General features: G+C 36.1%; 3 protein-coding genes across 3 annotated transcripts in view; 1 reads left to right on the top strand and 2 right to left on the bottom strand.

Annotated features, from left to right (window-relative positions):
• Nucleotides 1-19,113, top strand: part of kif20a (kinesin family member 20A) — a gene marked incomplete at its 3' end in the record, with an annotated part of 51,609 nt that overhangs the window by 14,223 nt on the left and 18,273 nt on the right. The gene's annotated exons all lie outside the window — the stretch shown is intronic.
• On the bottom strand, nucleotides 1,878-9,272 carry b4galt4 (UDP-Gal:betaGlcNAc beta 1,4- galactosyltransferase, polypeptide 4). Its single transcript, XM_079248160.1, has 7 exons — nucleotides 9,191-9,272; nucleotides 7,751-8,275; nucleotides 6,797-7,029; nucleotides 5,443-5,630; nucleotides 5,166-5,288; nucleotides 4,965-5,069; nucleotides 1,878-3,950 (listed from the first exon to the last, which is right to left on the bottom strand). Exons 2-7 carry the CDS (start codon nucleotides 8,007-8,009, stop codon nucleotides 3,815-3,817), a joined length of 1,044 nt encoding a protein of 347 aa, XP_079104286.1. The 5' UTR covers nucleotides 8,010-8,275; nucleotides 9,191-9,272; the 3' UTR covers nucleotides 1,878-3,814.
• casr (calcium-sensing receptor) lies at nucleotides 13,269-17,684 on the bottom strand (the record flags this gene model as incomplete). Its single annotated transcript, XM_079248036.1, has 6 exons — nucleotides 13,269-14,404; nucleotides 14,521-14,644; nucleotides 15,791-16,021; nucleotides 16,106-16,945; nucleotides 17,115-17,421; nucleotides 17,500-17,684. The coding sequence occupies 6 exons, from the start codon at nucleotides 17,682-17,684 to the stop codon at nucleotides 13,269-13,271; spliced, it is 2,823 nt and encodes a 940-aa protein (XP_079104162.1).

Raw genomic sequence — 19,113 nt, forward strand, 5'->3', positions numbered from 1 at the left:
AATAATATTGCCACATGGAAATAATACAGAACTTTTATAATTAACAGCTTAATTAAAAAAAAAAACAAATCCTACTTACGTTGTGTATTCTTCATAGTTGCAGCACATGAAAGTAATTATGTAAGGTGCCAAAAATTAAAATAAAACAAAAATCTGCTTTTAGACCCATGATGTCAGCTGCACAGATGTTAAAGCTTTGGTGTTAATTTCCTGTCTTTAACTGACAATGGTACATGTATTGTTTGTGATGCTGTGTGCACAAAGAATTGTTTGGACTTCCCATTTCATTTTGGTCAAATTTTGTCATGAACAGTTTCAGTACAGCTGACTACCCGTCCAAAAATCCAACAATCAAAATGTTAAAATATAAATCTTGTAAAAGTTTTTGTAATGAACAAACGTTGATCTAGAATGTTCTAAATTTACTGTATATCATTAAAATATTTCAAGGATCAGGAAAAATGTCTGTTTGCAACAACTGAGGTTGAAAACTAACACTAATGATTGTTATTGTTAAGCCTTCAGGGGTCACCAAATTTTAAATATAATACTTCAGTAAAAAAGAAAGTCACAGTATGGGTTCAGGAACTGATTTTGGAGCAAATGTTTGTTCCTATTAAAAGTATCTTCAAGGAAAGCTTTGGTTTTTGACAGGTGCTACATAAATAAAATTGACTTAACATTATTAATTTCAGCAAGTAACTGACAGTGCAGGTATTATTATAGCATGATTTCACAGTAAACAAGCCCTGGCACTGATCCAGCCTCACCACAGGCTAAAAATGTTATCGGCTGAAAGTGTCTTGTCCAACATAGTTCACAAAAAACAGCAAAACAACAGCAAAAGTGGCCCAGATTTTAGAGGCTAAAATATTACACTTAAGTCTCACATAGTCTCTAGTTCTCAGCTGCTAGATGAAAACTGATGAAAGAGTGATGAAACCAAGCTTCTGTTTCGGTATTTATTACACTATGTTGACTACCATTTGCAGTTGGATACCCTACATCTAATTTGCCTGAACACCAGCTATTTTTTTTTTTTTTGCTCACTTCATGTCAAATTCTAGCTGATATTTTTCAGTTAATAAAAGACTAACCTTGTTTCTTCATCATACGAACCATTCATATCATAGATGTAACATGATAACTTGATAACTACAAAAAACGACTGTGCAAATTACTTGGAAGTAGACGCAAATTGAACAGCACAGGAGTTGATACGGGCATTTTTTTTCCGAAGTGAAAGTTGAGCTGTCACTGCCACCTACTGGTCACATTTATACACTACAACCTGCTGATTGTACTGCTATACATCACACAATATTTTATCATATGGTGGCATTTATAAAAATAAATTGAAATAAACGAACTTTTGAAAAAGACAGGGCGATTTTAAACTCTGATTATGCCTTTTAGAAAGTTAAAAGCTTCACATGTCAGAAATGATATTAAGAAATACAATTAAGACACCAATGAGCACCACAAATGTGTCTAAAAGTCTGGATAATGTATGAATATATATGGCTAACAAAACATAATTATAGGATCTGTCATGTGAACAGTTTTATATACATAACATCTGTTTTGTCAACTGTAGTTTTAAATAACACCTTAAAATATCAAAACTGAACTGAATTAGAAAAGAAATAACCAGCCCTTTAAAAAGAACCGTTATTAAGAAAACCATAGTATTTATTATAGGGATCCTTCAGAGAAAATCATTCTTATATAAAGAAAATGCACAAATTCACTTTGCCATGATCTGCACTTTTTTGTTTTTTTTTTGTTTTTTTTTAAGAAGACCCAGAACCAGTTTGTAGGATTTAGTTACGTCTGCAAAGCTGTAATTTCAACCAGCTGTACACCCTTTAGCTGCTAATTTCACACATAGATGAAACCTGTAAGGTTGTTAAAACATGAAAGGCCACATATAAAACTAATGATTCATGTGTCTGTTTTGGCCAGCTGTAGGAACACAGACCAACATGGTGGTCTGTGAGGAAAATATCTGTGCATAAGTAGACCCAATCTGCTCATCTTAGATCATCAAAAATATACATATTCAGATTTCACCATTATTACCAAAAGTAAAGAAAAAACTTTGAGCAGTTTTACAAACTCCCCTAAATGCTGTACACTAGAATTTTAACATACACACAAACATCCAGAAGAAAATCTAAAATCTTTCTGGATGTGATTCAGATCTGTTTGACTTTTTTTTATTTCGAATACTTAAGTATATATATATATATATATTTTAAAAAGTCAAAAACTAAACATTCATTCAGGAGTAGAGATACAGCCATAAACAGTCAGGACTGCAAAGCAATTATAAAAAGGCATATTGCAGATTTACAGAGCAGTTCACCTCAACAACAATGTAACACTTCTGTCTTGCACACAATTCAGCTGATTTGAGTTGTCGGTTTCTATTCTAAAACACTAGCTCGATAAAACTAAAAAGAAAAAATCATGAAATGAGGAGGAAATCTAACAGGTTTGTTAGTAACATGTACTGATATATTTATAACATAGTAACTGGCATAATTTATAAAAATACAAATCATTGATGTGTATGAGGAACATTTCGGAAAAGCATGCAGAAATGAAAGAGATTATGTAGTTTTTTCCTTCCCACACTGACATTTCCTCCCACTTAATAGCAGTTATGTTGATTGGTCTAACGAACACATTTATTCAAAAGTTAAGTCATAAATAATCAATCCATCACCAATTAAAATCCAAAGCTAAATGTACGCATTAAGGCCCTTAAACAATATGCATGAACATATGCAGTATAAAAATTCAATTAACTTTGGCTCACAAAACTGCTTTTCTTGAAATTAACCTCTAAAAAAAGTTAAACTTCTCCAGTTTAGTAATTGCATTGCATATCTTTGACAGAAATACTAAATAATGTTAATCTGTAACAGATGTGTCCAGTAACATGTCTTAACCTTTATACTTAACATAAATTCTACCATACCACAGCAGTAAACTCATGCATCAAAAACTTTACCCTAAATGGAGCTTATTATAGTCATTATGTCATCATTTGCATACCTTCTTACTGCAACAAGTTAAAATCATTTATAAAAAATAATATTTGGATGATTAAATATATCACCCTACCTGCTTGGTATTAGTAGAGATAATAGCAGTGACATAGATTTTTCCTTTTCAGTACATAAGTTTCACTGCCATCCCACTGACAACACTGATCATTGTCTTTAGACAGCGATTACATTTCAGTCACTTCTATGGGTTCTTTACATTAACAGATGCTAACACACATCTGGGCAATTGGACATATTTAGGGTAAATACAAGGCAAACAACATTGGAAATGTACATGTGAGAGAGTGCATCAATAAAAATACTAAATTTTAAAGTAGTCATGTTCACCCAGAGGTAATAAATATAAGAGGAAGATTTCAATCCGTTATAAACTGTAATTCCAAGATTAGTCTCAGAAACAGTCTTATCGGGCAAATCAGAATAAATTTGGGACACTGATGCATCCAAAAAATGAGTGAATTAATTCACGACAGTGTTTTGGCAAACTCAAATACCTGGAATGGCAGTAAATGTAAACTTATATGAAATAAAAACAACAAGATACAGAAATGTGTGTTTAATAAAGTTCAAATATATTTACTAGCTAAATTAAATTTTAATACAAAAAGAAATGTGTGTTTTGTGTTCTTAATATGACACAGGTAGAAGTAGTTTTTCTGCACTCAGTAGCCTGGACTTGGTGAAAATATCACAATTAAATTTCTTTTTGGTCTCAGAAGGGTTTTCTGTTTGAAATTTCAACTCGCTGGTTTACCAATGTCCACAGTAACATTCACATAGAGAGGCATTCTCTCAACAGACAAAAGCCTGTAGGAACAGCTGCTGAGTCCGTCCTTTTTCCATGTTTGTGCTGTTCGTCCCAACAGCCTCATCCTGGAAAGAAAATAAAAGAGACACACACACAGAAGAAATTAAATGCAACTCACGGCATGTATATTTAAACTGATTTCTGATATGATAAACACATCAGTCCAGCACTGACTGACAACGCAACAACCTTGACACAGCTCTGCAACCACATTGGAGCTTTCACTGTTTTAAAGTGCTAAACTTTATATCTCTTGGCTGGCCTGGGAATGCCTTTGGACTTGGAACTTGGAGAGGGAAGTCTGGGCTTCTCTGCTTAGGCTGCTGCCCCCACGACCCGACCCCGGATAAGCAGAGGAGGATGGATGGATGGATGGATGGATGGATGGATGGAGGGATGCACTGTTTTAAAGTGAAAGTTACTTATCTGTTGATAGGCTTAAATGTTAAAGAAATCTGTAACCTGCTAGTGAATCCAGCATCCCCGCTGATTGACTTTATCAGTGAGAAAAATGTTTAATCTTTAAGTTATCTGATTTGAAGGACAAGATGTTGAGAGTCCACATTGAAGTTTACCTAATGAATCAGCTGAGCTGATATTTCTGCCACCATAGGTACATCTTTAAGATGACTATGTTTTCATCAAAGCTGCAAATTTCTTAGATGACGTTTCAGAAGTGTTATACCTTTTTAAATCATCAATGGAAACATGGTGCTTTTCCAAAGGTGACATCAACCAGTTCAACCACTGCGCCCTTTCAAGGCTTTGTATTCTGTTTAGCTCAAACTGAACCACCTATCTGGTTAGCCTTTAAGTTGGCCCTAATTAACAAAATGCAATTAGCAAAATGGCCTTTCCAAGTTTTAAGTTACCCTTTACCTGCATAAAAAGCTGAACCTGTCAGAGGCAAAAACACTTCCCACAGGAATAAAGTTCCCATTTAGTAGTTGCCATTATGTCATTCACCTCAAATCATGTAGAGCTTAACAGGTAGTGTAATAGAGCCCAGCTTGAAAAGACAAACAAAGAAAACAACACAGGGATAGTGTTTCAGCATATATTACTCTATATTTACTGACCTATCCTTGTTAATCTGATTGCCACTGTCGCGTTTGTGAAACACCATGGTGTAACGGGCTACATCAGCAGGCGGTCGCACAATCTTCATTTTCTGCAGCTCAACCCTGCAGGACACATGCAACAGCAAACAAATAAACACATGTATCACATCAGCTTAAAACGTAACTGTATGTGAGATTATCAAGTTTCTTGTTGCTCACCTGATGCGAAGGTCATCATCTTCACCACCCCAACCCCAGTAACGGTTGGAAAATCCGTTCACTTGCAAAAACTGCTCTTTGGTCAGGGCGGTCACTCCACCAAAATAGCCTTTGTAACGCAGTCTGTTAAGAGTGGAGAGTAACTAGAAAACAATACAGCTATTTACATAAAAATGACATCAGATCTGACAAGGTGTGTCAGTTAATATAGCGGCATTTATTTACAAGGGGAGAATAAAGCAACAAGTGAAGGTTTTGTCGTTACTCATCTACTTACTTGTATCCTGTAGCATTTCGGCCAACTACCAAGTGTTTGGGCTGCTTGTCACAGAAATATAAATTGTGATCATTTTCAGGAACCAGGTCCACATCATGGAAAATGAAGCACTCCCAGCTATAATCCCTCAGTGCCTCCAAATAGCCAATGTTTAGTAACTTGGCTCGATTAAATGTTACATCTCCAGCCTAAAAAAAAAAAAAGAAAAAAAAAAAAAGGAAAACACAAAAGTTACGACACGCTTCTAAGGTGAAAGCTTGCTGCAGCTTGCAGAATTGTGTGGTTTCACAAATTGTGTCACTATGTGAAAAAAACAAGAAAAAAGTAGGAGTTTAAAAATCAGCAAAAGAAGTTAAACAAAAATTATTTTCATGTATGTCGGACAATTCAACAAGCTTGGATAATTTAACTTGGTAACTTCTTGAAAACAAATTTTAGTAGGTTTATTACATCCTGATGAATTCAGGAAAAATTTCCCCAAGTAATGTATGGACTTTAACATAACACAGAAACTACAACAATCTAAGTCTTTCATGGAAATAGGATGGAAACAAAGTTCACATGCATGTAGTTGTACATGCATGTGTAAAATGCACTCACACTACATTTAAATTACTCAGACCTTATATAATGTTAATTTGCATTTCTCTTTCCATTTTTAGACATTTGTATGAAAAACACAAGTACACGATTTATCAACATTATTTGCATTTTAAAGTTTTCCCTCTGGTAACAGAAGATAGTAATTTCCTCTTTGAGTCCTGAGAGCCACACTTGTTGCAGATTATTTGCCTTTTCGCATAAATTATTTGCATAATTTGTTTAAAAGTTTCCAGATAAGGGATCAGAAAAAACCATGACTTGCTGCTTTTATTTCAAAACTGTATCAAGTGCAGAAAAAAGGCAATCTGGCTAAATGAACCATATGTTGATGTTTTGTGATACTTTATGGTATTATTTTTTATCTCATCGGGCGCTTAGTTTAGCATTTGGTTGCTTTCATGCAAATGTAACTGTAACTCAGAGCTGAACACCTAGTGCAAAGATCTCTGAATCCTGTTTTTATATTGATACTTTGACACAACCAGGATCTAAAATCCTGGAAGTACTGAAGCACACAATTCATGGATAGCCTACCTAATCCTGGGCGTGTGTGTCTGTGCAAACAAAAAAAAATGTCAAGTGATTGTGTTGTTTTTCCAATTTCTGCAGCCATTTCTCATCCATTTTTTCTCCTAACTTGGTTTTCTTCAACTACAGCTGTTGATGGTAGATGTCTAAGACCACAACATGAGCCCTCAGTGTGATTAAGTAGTATTTATTTGCTGTATTAGTATTTATTCCATCCAAATACCTGCTGTATGACGTAAATGGCATAGTGTAGTTGCTGTCTCTGCAGAAATGGGTGCAGGTGATGCAGGAGGTAGAGGAGGTGCCTCTCTCGGTTGCGATGTGGGATGAGGATAGCTACACTTTGCCGCGCTGCACAGTCTGACGGCTCATACTCTCCTTTAATCACAACTTTGTTGTCACCTTCTACATCCTTCAGTTTTAGAGAAGCTTCAAAAGACAGTTTTAGTTCTCCCTCTGTGGAAACAAAAAGTTTATTCATTTAACCAACAAAACAAATCAACAACTGTACATGCAACACTGCTGCAACTGATCCAAAATCTTGAAACAGTTTAAGTAAAAACACATAAAATGATTATATTTCTGATAAGAAAATTATATCCTCCAAATAGTTTGGCAATGACTTAATAAGCTTTCCCAGATTGATGGGCAGCAGTAGTTGCTTTTCATCTTTGCAATTTTGTTGACACATACATGAATACTCAGCACAAGCAAAACACCACAGTGTTTGCTTTTATAAAGCCTCTCACATTTTCTAATGATCAGTTAATGAAGTACATTTAATATGCAGCCAGTACCTCAGTGCTTTTTAGCTCTTAATTCTGATGGAGGTAGTAAGGGTCCACTTACTTTTATACAGCTTCAATAAAATGTATCAATATACTTCAAATAATGACATGGTCCAGTCAGTCATACATTTAATATGTGGTCGACCTACATCTTTTAAAGGTCTGTTACATTAAATTGTCAATTTGTGAAAGTAAATATGCATAGCTTGCTTAAAATCGCATAAAAATGTCACAAAAAGAAATTCTAACTGCACCCAACCCGCCACAGATGTTGTGAAATGCCAGCTGTAATAGCACACTTGGTAATAAGGCAGTTAACAAATAGCCAGCACAAACAAAGATGAGCACCTAGGTTTCACTATCTCTGACAGTATTCAGTGTATACTTACGTAACAGTGGAGACTCTTGTGGACATTCCCCTTTTTGTGCTGGAGTTATCACATCCTCAGGCGCTGTAGTCCCAGAAATTAGTTCATTCCTCAGATTATCTCTGACAAGAGTCTGTGTTGTGGCAGAGGAAACTACAACTGATTTCACAGTGTCGCCAGAAAAGGTTGCTATCCAAAACAGCACTGATAGCGAGAGGAAGAGCAGTAAAACATATTTGCCTCTGCGCAAAGTCTTGCTGACTGTTGAACAGATGCCCATGTCTATCTGACTTCAGTATGTAGATAGATTGCAGCTGGCGTTATGTATACTCTAGGATATTGCCTCTGCACACAACATTTCAGGACAAAATAAATACTGAAATCCAGAGGATCAATGACAAGTCATCCCATGGTGATGAACTGTATAATAGTAAAATAAATCATATGATCATGAAGTATTGTGTGCTTATAGGTGAAAATCCATTATTGTAATGTCTAAACCCATTCCTGGAAGATGCAACCAAAACGCTGTGAGCTCTCAGACAACTGTAAAAGTTTAGAAAGAAAAGAAAACCAGTTACTATCAACATGCACATTTGCATCACATGAAACAACCCACGAAATGAAAAATGATCCACAACAGTAGATAATCTTTTTGACATGAAAGTAAAAACAAGCATCCTGAGTAGCATATTAAATGTTAAATAACTGTGCACCAGGTAATCAGACTTCACCCATTTTCTGCACACCATGAAACTGAATCCCTAATGTGGGAACCCTTTAATATGTCATAAGGTCTTCATAGTTTATTAAGAAGTCACTACAACAGCTTCTTTAAACAACTTTGTAGACCAGAGTAAAATCTTCTTAGTTCAGAAGCTTGAAACGATAAATGTCTTTCTAATTTCAGAGGAGCTATTAAAAAAAGGTAAAGAGACTGGCTAAATTTAATGCCAATTTTAAGCAGTTTGTCACCAAATTTCACTCCTTTTTTTTTTTTTTTTCCTGCTCCGTCATATTCTGCTGATGCAAGTCATCCAAAGATAAAAACCTACACCCATCTACCCCTTTTTCCCAGTCAGATCGAACTACATACTTTGCAAAGAGTATCAATTTAAAATATTTACATATAAACATCTGTGTAAAGTAAGTCATTGGTGTCCAGTGTTAAATGCTGCTGATGACAGGAATACATAGTAAAGAGTAAAATTAACATTTTGCGTCGTATCTAACGTTAGTGTTATTTTTATTTCAGCTTCGGCATCTTTTCTGTACATTTGCTGGACACGAGCTAACTTAGGCTACATTGTCATAGTTATTGTATTAACAGCAACCAAAGTGAAGGCTTAACACAAATACAATCTTTATAACCATTGCTACTTGTTGTCAGTATGTAATGATTACAAAGATTAAAATTTGACCCGTTTCTGCATGCAGCTGTGCTCAGATGTAAAGACTCACCTGCTAGCTAGCTGACGAATGCGGAATTAACGATTACTGTGACGTGCTAAAAAAAAAAAAAAAAAAAAAAGTTGAATTTTAGCAAGATAAAAGCAAGACACAAGCAAACTAGAGACAGTTTGACCTGATGTCAGGTAAACGAAACTCAACACGTGTGCTGAAACAGAAGAAATGTCACAGAAATGTTACCGTTATTCCTCCAGGCGTCTGTTATCAGAATCAAACAAGAGGCGTGAAGTTTGCGTCAACCCACACACTTCCGCTAAAAGCTCCCTTACAACAATCATGAAATATTTTAATAAATGAATAGATGAATAAGAAGTCTTGATTAAAACAAAGGGAGAAAACAACAGACAATTTTTAATGTTTTGTTTAAAATATTAAAATAACAGAAAAGCAGAAAAAGAAAATTTTCGCAAAGCGGTGTCAAACAGAATACTGACAGACCGGAAGCGTCTTTTAGTCTTTGTACGGAGGACTTTTGGAGGGACACATCATATAATCAGATAAGGGCAACATTTTTATGGATCAGACTTTCTTGATGTTGAATGAATGTTGAAAATACACACCAAAAAAAAAAAAAAAAAAAAAAAACCCGTGTATACACACACACACACACACACGTATATATATATATATATATATATATATATATATATATATATATATATATATATATATATATATATATATATATATATATATATATATATATGTATATATATATATATATATATATATATATATATATATATATATATATATATATATATATATATATAGATAGATATATATAGATATAGATATAGATATATATATATACATATATATATATAGATATATCTATATATATATATAGTTTTCGAACATAATAACTGCTGGACTTTGTAGAAGCCATCCCTCTCTTTTTCAGCTTCTAACAAGACCAAGGACTGTTCCAGATGTTCCCAGCATGCAATGCTTTCTGACTTTTTTATATATATATTTTTTTGTCCTCATCTCAAGCTGGGGATCAGACCTACACAACATGCAGATTTCTCTGGTGTTTCTCTGCCATATTTTTTCCTTTAGGAGTAAAAGCAGCCTCATACAAAGGAAGTGATTTTTCAGGTGGTCCTCTGCCTGCTACAGTACGTTGCTCTAATATTGAGCATTGGGAGAGGTCTTGAACACCTCATATGCCTCACATAGGTGTCACATATACTTAGAAAATGTAATAAATACAACATAGCATTACATGTTTTGCTTTGCTTATTATAATGATTTGCAATATAATTTAAATATTTTTACTGAACTTACTTGTTTATTAACATTCTTTTGTAGCTATGCTCAGTGCTACTGTTCCTTAACTGAGTATTTTACCAGCTTCCTGGTGGAAAAATGTTTACAAGCTCCTCAATGTAAGTAATATTACCAGTATAAGTATAACTTAGAGAGCCCAGACTACCTAGACCTACTAAATCCAGGCAGTGATTTAGATAACTTTCAGAATCTCATCAATTGATCTTTATTCCATTTCTTATGTTTCCTTCATTAAAATGCATTATTAATTTATTGAGTTATGTTGCTAACAGACAGACATACAGACAAACCAACGCTGTTGACCACATTACGTTCACTTTGGCAGAAGTGATTATATATACATAATTTTTCCATACTTGTTTCTTTACAGAATATTTATTTTCTGCATTACCAGATTGCATTGTAGTTCATTGTAAATTTTCAAGTTTTGGTTAACATGACCACACAGTATATAAGCTACTCATGACTTGTTTTCTGCAGGAAATATAAAAATTGATCTTATCTTGGGGCTTTCATCAATATTTCAAATAAACTAATGTCTGAGCTTTCCTAGGTATGATATTTTTCTGTATTTGTTTCTAATTAATCAGGATGATCATCCTGCTGAATCACCAAACTGGTATCCCAGAGTTTTAGGTTGTGAACATCATCTGGGCATTTCTTTTTAAACACATTGATGAATTAGGAATTTCTTTTTCCTTTTGAAATGATGACCTGCAGACCTTGAGGTAATGATCATTCATGAGACATGACACTCCCTTAATCCCACTTGAGTTTGTGTTTTTATTAGGGCAAGCCTGTTGTTACCGTTCATCACAATATTGTGGTATAGGCCTCACCTAAACAGCCAGTCTTCTCAGTGATGTTGTGGAGCTATTTCAAAGTGAGAACTGATGTGTTTTAGAAGTGTATGAGTACAAAAATCAAGGTCAGTAATCTATCAACTATATTTACAGCAAAGAGTTGATGAGCATTTCTCGGCTTCAGAGATTTTAACCTTGTGCAGTTCTGTGACCAAAGCCAAATGATTTCCTAAACCATTAAAAAGACATTGATGAGTTATTGAAAACATGAGAAGTACAGTACGTAATAGGCAGCACTGTGCTCAATAATTTCCTGTTTATAACAGATTCAAATGTCTCGAAAGTCTGACCAGTGATACTTCTGACCGTTATAAGTTCTGCTTATCTCTGTTGTTAGTGTTGCTCCCCCAGCAGACCACCACAAACAGATACTACTTACAACAACAAAATGGTCGGAGTGGAGCTCACTTTTCTCACACACTGTGCCACAGCTGTCACAACGTGGCCCATAAGGAAATGACAAAAATGAAGACAGACCAGTTCCAGTTGCCAATTAAAACATTTTATTTTAAAAAAAAAAACACACATTGCAACACATTAAAATCGTGATTAAGACTACATCAAGATATGAAATATCAGTGAGTGATTAGTTTAGGATGTGTATCTTAGTGAGTGTGTGTGAATGTTGTGTGGTATGAGGGAGACCAAACCAAACAGCACTGTAGGGCTGAAGGATGCAGAGGGAAGAAAGAGAGAAGTGTATCAGCAATGGGTATCAGCTGTAAGACGCAAAGCACTGGACGCTGGTATTGATAGTTATCAGCTAATTAGTCGCTCCCCCCCAGGTAGGCAGACAAATAAGCAAAATATAAGTAATTACAACAAAAAAATATGAACACATTCCTTATGCTTACGTACAATATGGAGCACTTTGGGTGTACTATCTTGCCCTCTCTGTAATCTGAGCCACAATTTCTCTTCTTCTCCAGTCAGGAAAAAGAGTTTTCACAGTTTACATTCAGATAGCGGTTCCTCCTTCCTCTCTGTGCTCCCTATATAATGGAAAGCCATGACTGTGTATATAGGCTTACTGCAAGAATGGCATTAACATGTGAGACTGGCCTGCACTGTTTGCATTTGTCAGAGACCTGTGATAAGCAAGCTCCAAGAAAAAAAAAATTTTCTTCACAGAAATGGCTTGAGCCTTTTATCAGTGTGTGTAATGGTTTGCAAAGTGTTCTGTTTGTTTGTTTGCTTTTTACTGGTTAGTTGGTATTGATACAATGAGACCTACAATTGTGATTTGTGATTTTAAACAGATTTAACAAAGCAGCTTGGACAATGATATGCTTGGACAACTCAGCAGTGAGTTGTCCAAGCATATCCTAACGGTATTACTTTTGGTCAGTATTTTCTCTGATATGAAAAATAAGTTGACATCCAAAAAGAAATAGCAAACATAATTATCTAATGTTATGTTTTTAATTTTACAAAATGTTTAACTAGTATTTGCAGGCTTTATGTGAAGGAGGCATGTGATGAAATTAATGAAAGTAACAGAATTGAAATGCAATATGTAGGTACGATATAGCAGCCAGACTTACAGATATTCTGCAAGGAGTGTGTCCTCCTACTGTCAAAATTTGAACAAAACAAGAATAATCAAAAAGATCTACTTCAAAACAAATTTTCATCTTGTGTTAATGAGACAATGGCATGAAAGTCCATTAAACCACTTTATGCAGTAACTCAAACATCTTCAGGTTTAGGCCAATATCTGTTTTGCCTTTATGAATTAGATTTGTATTCCTGATGGCATCACTGCCACTGATGCTGCTCCACCAAATGACTACAACACACTTGTGGCACCCTGAGCTTTCGAGCTTCCACATAAAGTGAAGTCTACTCATCTATTGCATGCACACACTGTCAACACATTGGATTAACTGGAAGTGATGAAGTTGAAGTTTGCATTACATCAGAGAACTCCTTCTGGACTCCTCAAAGCTCAAGGACAGAGTTACTGTTCCACTGCCAAAGCTCACCCTCGGCCTATTTTTCCCACAAGATGCGTCACAGTCATTGCCGTTGGTCTTGAGGCTAATAGAAGAAGATGGAGTTGAGGCGGAAGATCCACCAATGCTGCTGGACTTTTTCCTCTGTGTTGTGTTATGCTTTAATGTAGCTTTAGCGGCCACCTTGAAAGCGTGGGCTGCAGTGCTGCAGCGAACTTCCTCGATGGTATTCCTGGAGGGTTTGAAGAGGATGATGTAGACCTTGTTGAAGAAAATACAGGCTAGCATTCCAAAACTGGATGCCAGTATAGCAATGACCTCCACAGCTGAAACAAACTTGCCATAAGTACTAAAGTATGCAGGGATAAAAGAGATCCAAACAATAAAGAAAATAAGCATACTAAAAGTGATGAACTTGGCCTCTGTGAAGTTTTCTGGAAGTTTCCGTGACTTAAATGCAAAGAAGAAACATATAGCTGCCAACAGGCACGTATACCCAATGAGAAACCCAAGAGCCATCACAGACCCTTCATTGCATGTGATAAAAATGATCTCATCAATGTCATGATTCATGTAGCTAGAAGGAGGGGCATTGTAAAGCCAGACCACACATATCATGACTTGCACAAATGTGCACAGAAACACCAAAAGAAACTGTAAGTTTAATCCCCACCATTTACGATGAAGACTTGTAGGAATCTTGGCCTCAAATACCAAAAGCACTCTGTTTGTTTTTACAAGGATGCAGGAGATACATAGAACAAAACTAATCCCAAAGGCGGGTTGACGTAAACGACAAGTCCAGTCTTGTGGCTCTCCAATAAAAATTAGAGAGCTGGAGAAGCAGCAGATAAGTGAGAATAGCAGGACATATGACAGTTCTCGGTTCGTGGCCTTCACTATTGGGGTGTTGCGAAATTTGACAAAGACTCCCATTACAAATGCTGTTAAGACAACACCCAGCACAGCACATATGGCCAAAGCTATTCCAAACGGCTCTGTCCAGGAGAGAAACTCAATTTCCTTTAAGAAACAGAACGTGTGGTTTCCATTCGACCAGGAATTATTTGGACACTTGGTGCAAACACTGGCATCTGTGTAAACACACAAACACACAGGCACACATACATACAATAAAAATCAAATCATGTGTTTGAAACTACAAAAGTAACTAATAATATTTGAAAATCTTGAACAAGATGCATCTTACCTTTATGATTACTGTATTCTCCATCTGAGCATTCAGTGCACTCAAAGCAGCATGTGTGCATACTGTCGATGATCCCCTTTCTTGTGCCAGGTTCACAGTCCTCGCTGCAATTAGAGAGTGGCACCTACAGAAAAAAAACCACACAAATGTTGCATGAAAAAGACAGATAAACGATGTAAAAGAATGCAGGATTTAGTCATGTGGAATTTCAGACATAATTAATTATTTGTGCCAGTTAATTTCTGACTTAATCAGTGCTTCAAAAACAGCAAATTTATCTTTTTGTCTATTATCTATTCTTAAATAAACTTTGTGTATTTGCCAGAACTTGATAACATTCAGTGTTTTTTATTCTACTCAATGACAAAGTTGCTAAACAAAAAAAAACAAGGATTTTTGTTACTTGAGATGTTTATAGCATGACAAAAGATACAATAATCTGGCAGAGATTGGTGTCTCCTGTTGGAAAGGGTTGCTCCTTTAGTTATAAACAGTGGACTTTGTAATTTTGCAGACATTTTACATATATAAAAAGATAAATCACATGAGAACAAGAGAAAATTCCCAAATGGAAGAATGTGACCTGTTTAAGAAGAAAAACTGATACAACAATATTTTTATTGTAAACGGTCCATCACGTAAGTAATTCTGACTCTCAGCACCTCACGCATGCTTATTTTTTTGGTCAATGCAGACCTCTAAAAACTAACAATGCAAATTAATTGAAGATGATAGTCAGTGTTAATTGAAATGATTGGTTGAAAATGAACTCAAGCTAGTAGAGAACAATTACCATCAATCTCATAATGAAGATATAAAAAAAAAACCTCCCCCATAACAGCCATGTATAAAATAGCACAGGTAATAACTGTACTGAACAACTTTAAATGTTCCTTAGGGTGCCTTCAAGTGGTAATAAAATGCTTAAATTCAGAGCAAAATTGCCTCATATCATGGTAAAATTATTTAAATCATGAACACAGACTGAAGACTGAATTACTTATCAGGCATATGCGTTGGAAGCAATCATAGGGCTTTGAGTAGAGTCAAAATATAATCAACAGTGGGTTTGTATTCCACCTAGTGAATATGAACCTACTTGCAAGAAAATTATGGGGTTTTTTTTCAATTTGAAGTATAAACTGTGCTAAATTATTTTGTTTACTTTTCCAGACTCCTTAAATATTGGATAATACAGTTTTGTATAACCTCAGAGATTATTTTTACTGTAAAAACCTCACAATTATTCTAAACAGATGTTATTACTGACCTCAGAGCTGAATCCGTTCCAAAGAATCTTTGTCTTGTCAATAAACAGCTTTGCTCCTCTCTTTACATTCATGTTGTAATATCCAACCTCCTCAAACACCACTGAGCCATCTTCACTTGACTTGTGCCAATTAATAATGGTATAGTTTGCTGCCAGGTCTGCATTTTCATCAAAGTGCATCTTTTCCCCCATGCTGTTGGTGTAGTTCAGATGTCTGAGCTGCTTCAACACCTACGACGTAAAAAAGGATCGCGATGACTCAAACATCAGCAAAGGAAGTTTTTAATAGCTTCATATATTTTTGCAATACTTTACCTGCCACGCTTCCATTTTCCTTATATCTGCACATGAATTGTTAGCAAAAAGTCCATGACCAGGTGTGCAGGTAAGTATGTCTTGCAGAGCATGTGCAATTGAATAAACAGCAACATAAGCATTATAGGAGATACGGAGGTGTGTATAGTCCAGGTATGGAGTCTCAACACTTGTGATGTCTTCCTCACCAGTACACAAAGGTCTGAAGCTAGTGCTGCCATTCTCACTTTCTTGGAGTCTTGGGCTGTCTTCAAGATAACAGTTGAATGTTTCTTCCCAAAACTCTCTGACAAATTCATTGTGACTGTCTTTCTTTGGGTGAACTTGCTGTAAGAACTCTCTAAAGCCAGGTATATACCCTGCCTTCAGAGCAAAGCCAATAGTCCCCGCCACAACATCTAGATATTCTGGTTTAGCAATAAGTGAGGAGCTTGCCCAGGCTTCACTTGCCAGCCAGGTGCGGTCTGTGATGTTTCTCCTGACCATCTCTTTGATTAGAGGCTCAACATCTGGTCCCCCAGCAAAGACAACAATGACTTTAGCTGTGGAGTTCTCAATCCTGTCAACCAGCGCTTTAATTTCACGATCCTCAAAATACTGGGAAATAAGTTCATTCAAGTGAATGCAGATGTCTCGCTCTTCCATCTCCTTCTCAAACTTTTCAATCCCTGGTCGCCCGTAGTCGTCGTCTGAGGCAACGGCAATGACCCAGTTCCATTGGAAGTACTCAATGATGTCTGCCATGGCCGTGGCCTGGTATTCATCTGTAGGGATGGTTCTCATGAAGGACTTGTACTGATTCTTGTTGCTTAGGAGGCGACTAGAGGAGGCATAGCTGATCTGTAACAGGAGAGATTTAATTTATAGGTCAAACTTAATATACGAGGTTCCATATGTGCAGCTCTATCTGCTGCATTGAATGTGATTTTCAGTTTTTAGGATTAACTTGATCAATTTAATGTGATCAACAATGGTGTGGTGCTGATACAGCCAATTTCCCGTAACTGACCTGAGGAATGTAAAAAAGCCCCAGTAGGTTTGCAACTGCTGTTGAGACTGCAGATCCAGCAGCTCCGACGACTGCAATGGTTGATGGGATGTGATCTGTGCAGTTACAAAACTCATCTAAATTCAGAGAGTCAATCTTATTTTGAGCCACAAAACTAAGGGTAGCTTCCAAGGCTTTGGACACAGTGTTGCATGTGTCAAATATCCTGTAGCCCAGGGTGATGTTGGGCAGGAGTGTGCTGCTGTTGTTTATCTCATCGATTGCAAAAATCATAGCCTGGAGCCAACGGAAACCACGAAAGTTGAATCTGTAAAAATAAACAAAGCATGGATGCAGAAAAGCTCAACGCACAGTTTTATGGGAAGTTTTGCTTCATAAATCTTACCTAACACACTGTGTAGATTCTGGGCGTTCAGCCAGATCTTGGTCTTTGGATGCAACACCAAAGTGTATAGGGAAAAGACCTCCAAGCAAAATATCACCTGTCATCTGTGCTCTCTGATGGGGTCCGTAAGTTGAAATCACATAACTGGACCCCAGTAGTGTCAAATAGTACAGGAACAGTCTCATCTTTGTTTGTTTGTTTCTTTTTTTAGATTAGGTAGGATTACTTAGATTTAGTGTCTGGCCAGGATGGAGAAATCTTCAATATTCCTTGCTCTCCTCAATCTGCCTGTTGTGCTGTTTTGCATTATTCATGTTTACACTGTAGAGAAAGTCAACCTGAAAATTGAAGGAAAACATGTTATGCTTTCGTGGACAAATTGTATGTAACTCTAATTACACAATTATTTAAAAATAATCAAATGCCATTTGAATCCCCAACAATAAACTACAGACGAAGCTCAATTTTCCATTTAAAAAAAGCTCTGAATGGCACCACAAGCCAATATGGCCTAAGGCTAAACTTGCAATGGCTAGGCTGCTCAGTGTTGCATTTTTCTTAAGTCTGGATTTTTTTTAATGAGCTGACTTGTTTAGTACTGTTTCTAAAAAGACATGAATTTTAAAATTTCACACCTCACTAACAGGGTCAGCGTGCTGCTTGAAATACACTGAACCGAAATAGATGCATTATTTACATAAGCTGAGAGCACGGTCACATTTTAATGACCCTCCTGCCTACAGACTTTTGGTCTCATACTGTGGCCACGAAGCTGAAGTCACCATGGAGAAAAGCCATAGCAGCCCCTCTGCATCTGTTTAATACTGCTGGAAAAAATGCTGAAGCAGATCAGTGATGATGACTCAACCACCACCTTAATAGCCCTTGTTTGTCACATTATCGAGCTAAAAGACCTTGTTGTATCAAAAGATACATTCTCTCATGACTAAAATTAATTAATTATCTACAACTACCATTATATGCATCTTTATTGGTTGAGCATGTAAGTTAAAACCTAAAAAAAAATGTGCTTAAAAGCTGAGTTATGTAGGAAAAAATGTTTTCTTGTGTTCTGGTAACATCCGCAGTGTAACGGGTCACAATTTGATGACCTGTTTTAAAATAGCTGTGGTCCCATTTAATGTAATTCATGGTTTTTAAGCTTTCAGTTAAACAGTCAAAACATATAGCCAAACGTATAAGTAAATCATAACTTACCGCCTGGGCCCATAAGTATAATACAACTGAAGTAGTTACTTTGCAGTTTCTCACTGATTTTAAGAATTTTTTCCAAAATATCCTGGGCACTGAGTGAATTCAGAGGACGCTGCTGCTGCCTTCTCAACACTGCACAGATGAATCATTAACAGAGAGAGGGATTGTCCATTTCCTTCACCTAATAAAGTCCACTCATTGTTCACCACTCCTGAACTAAACTAATCACAATGTTAAGTGCTTTAGAAAAGTTGGGAAGGTTACTTTGATAACTAATTCCATACCACAGCATGTGTAAAGCATTACGGATGTTCATTTATACTCGTCGCCTAACACAAGCTAAAAGCAAAACAGATTTTCTTTGTTTTTGTCTACAAACATCCTTAGGTTATGAATGTG

This window comes from Telmatherina bonti (genome assembly GCF_933228915.1).
Source record: "Telmatherina bonti genome assembly, chromosome: 10".
NCBI classification, from domain to species: domain Eukaryota; kingdom Metazoa; phylum Chordata; class Actinopteri; order Atheriniformes; family Telmatherinidae; genus Telmatherina; species Telmatherina bonti.

What these genes read in the sequence shown, in the direction of transcription:
- b4galt4 (XM_079248160.1), bottom strand. Translation starts at nt 8,009, where the DNA reads ATGGGCATCTGTTCAACAGTCAGCAAGACTTTGCGCAGAGGCAAATAT. An exon ending in ACAAGAGTCTCCACTGTTAC is followed by an intron (nt 7,030 to 7,750) that starts GTAAGTATACAC and finishes TTGTTTCCACAG; the next exon opens with AGGGAGAACTAAAACTGTCT. An exon ending in GATGATGACCTTCGCATCAG is followed by an intron (nt 5,070 to 5,165) that starts GTGAGCAACAAG and finishes TGTGTCCTGCAG; the next exon opens with GGTTGAGCTGCAGAAAATGA.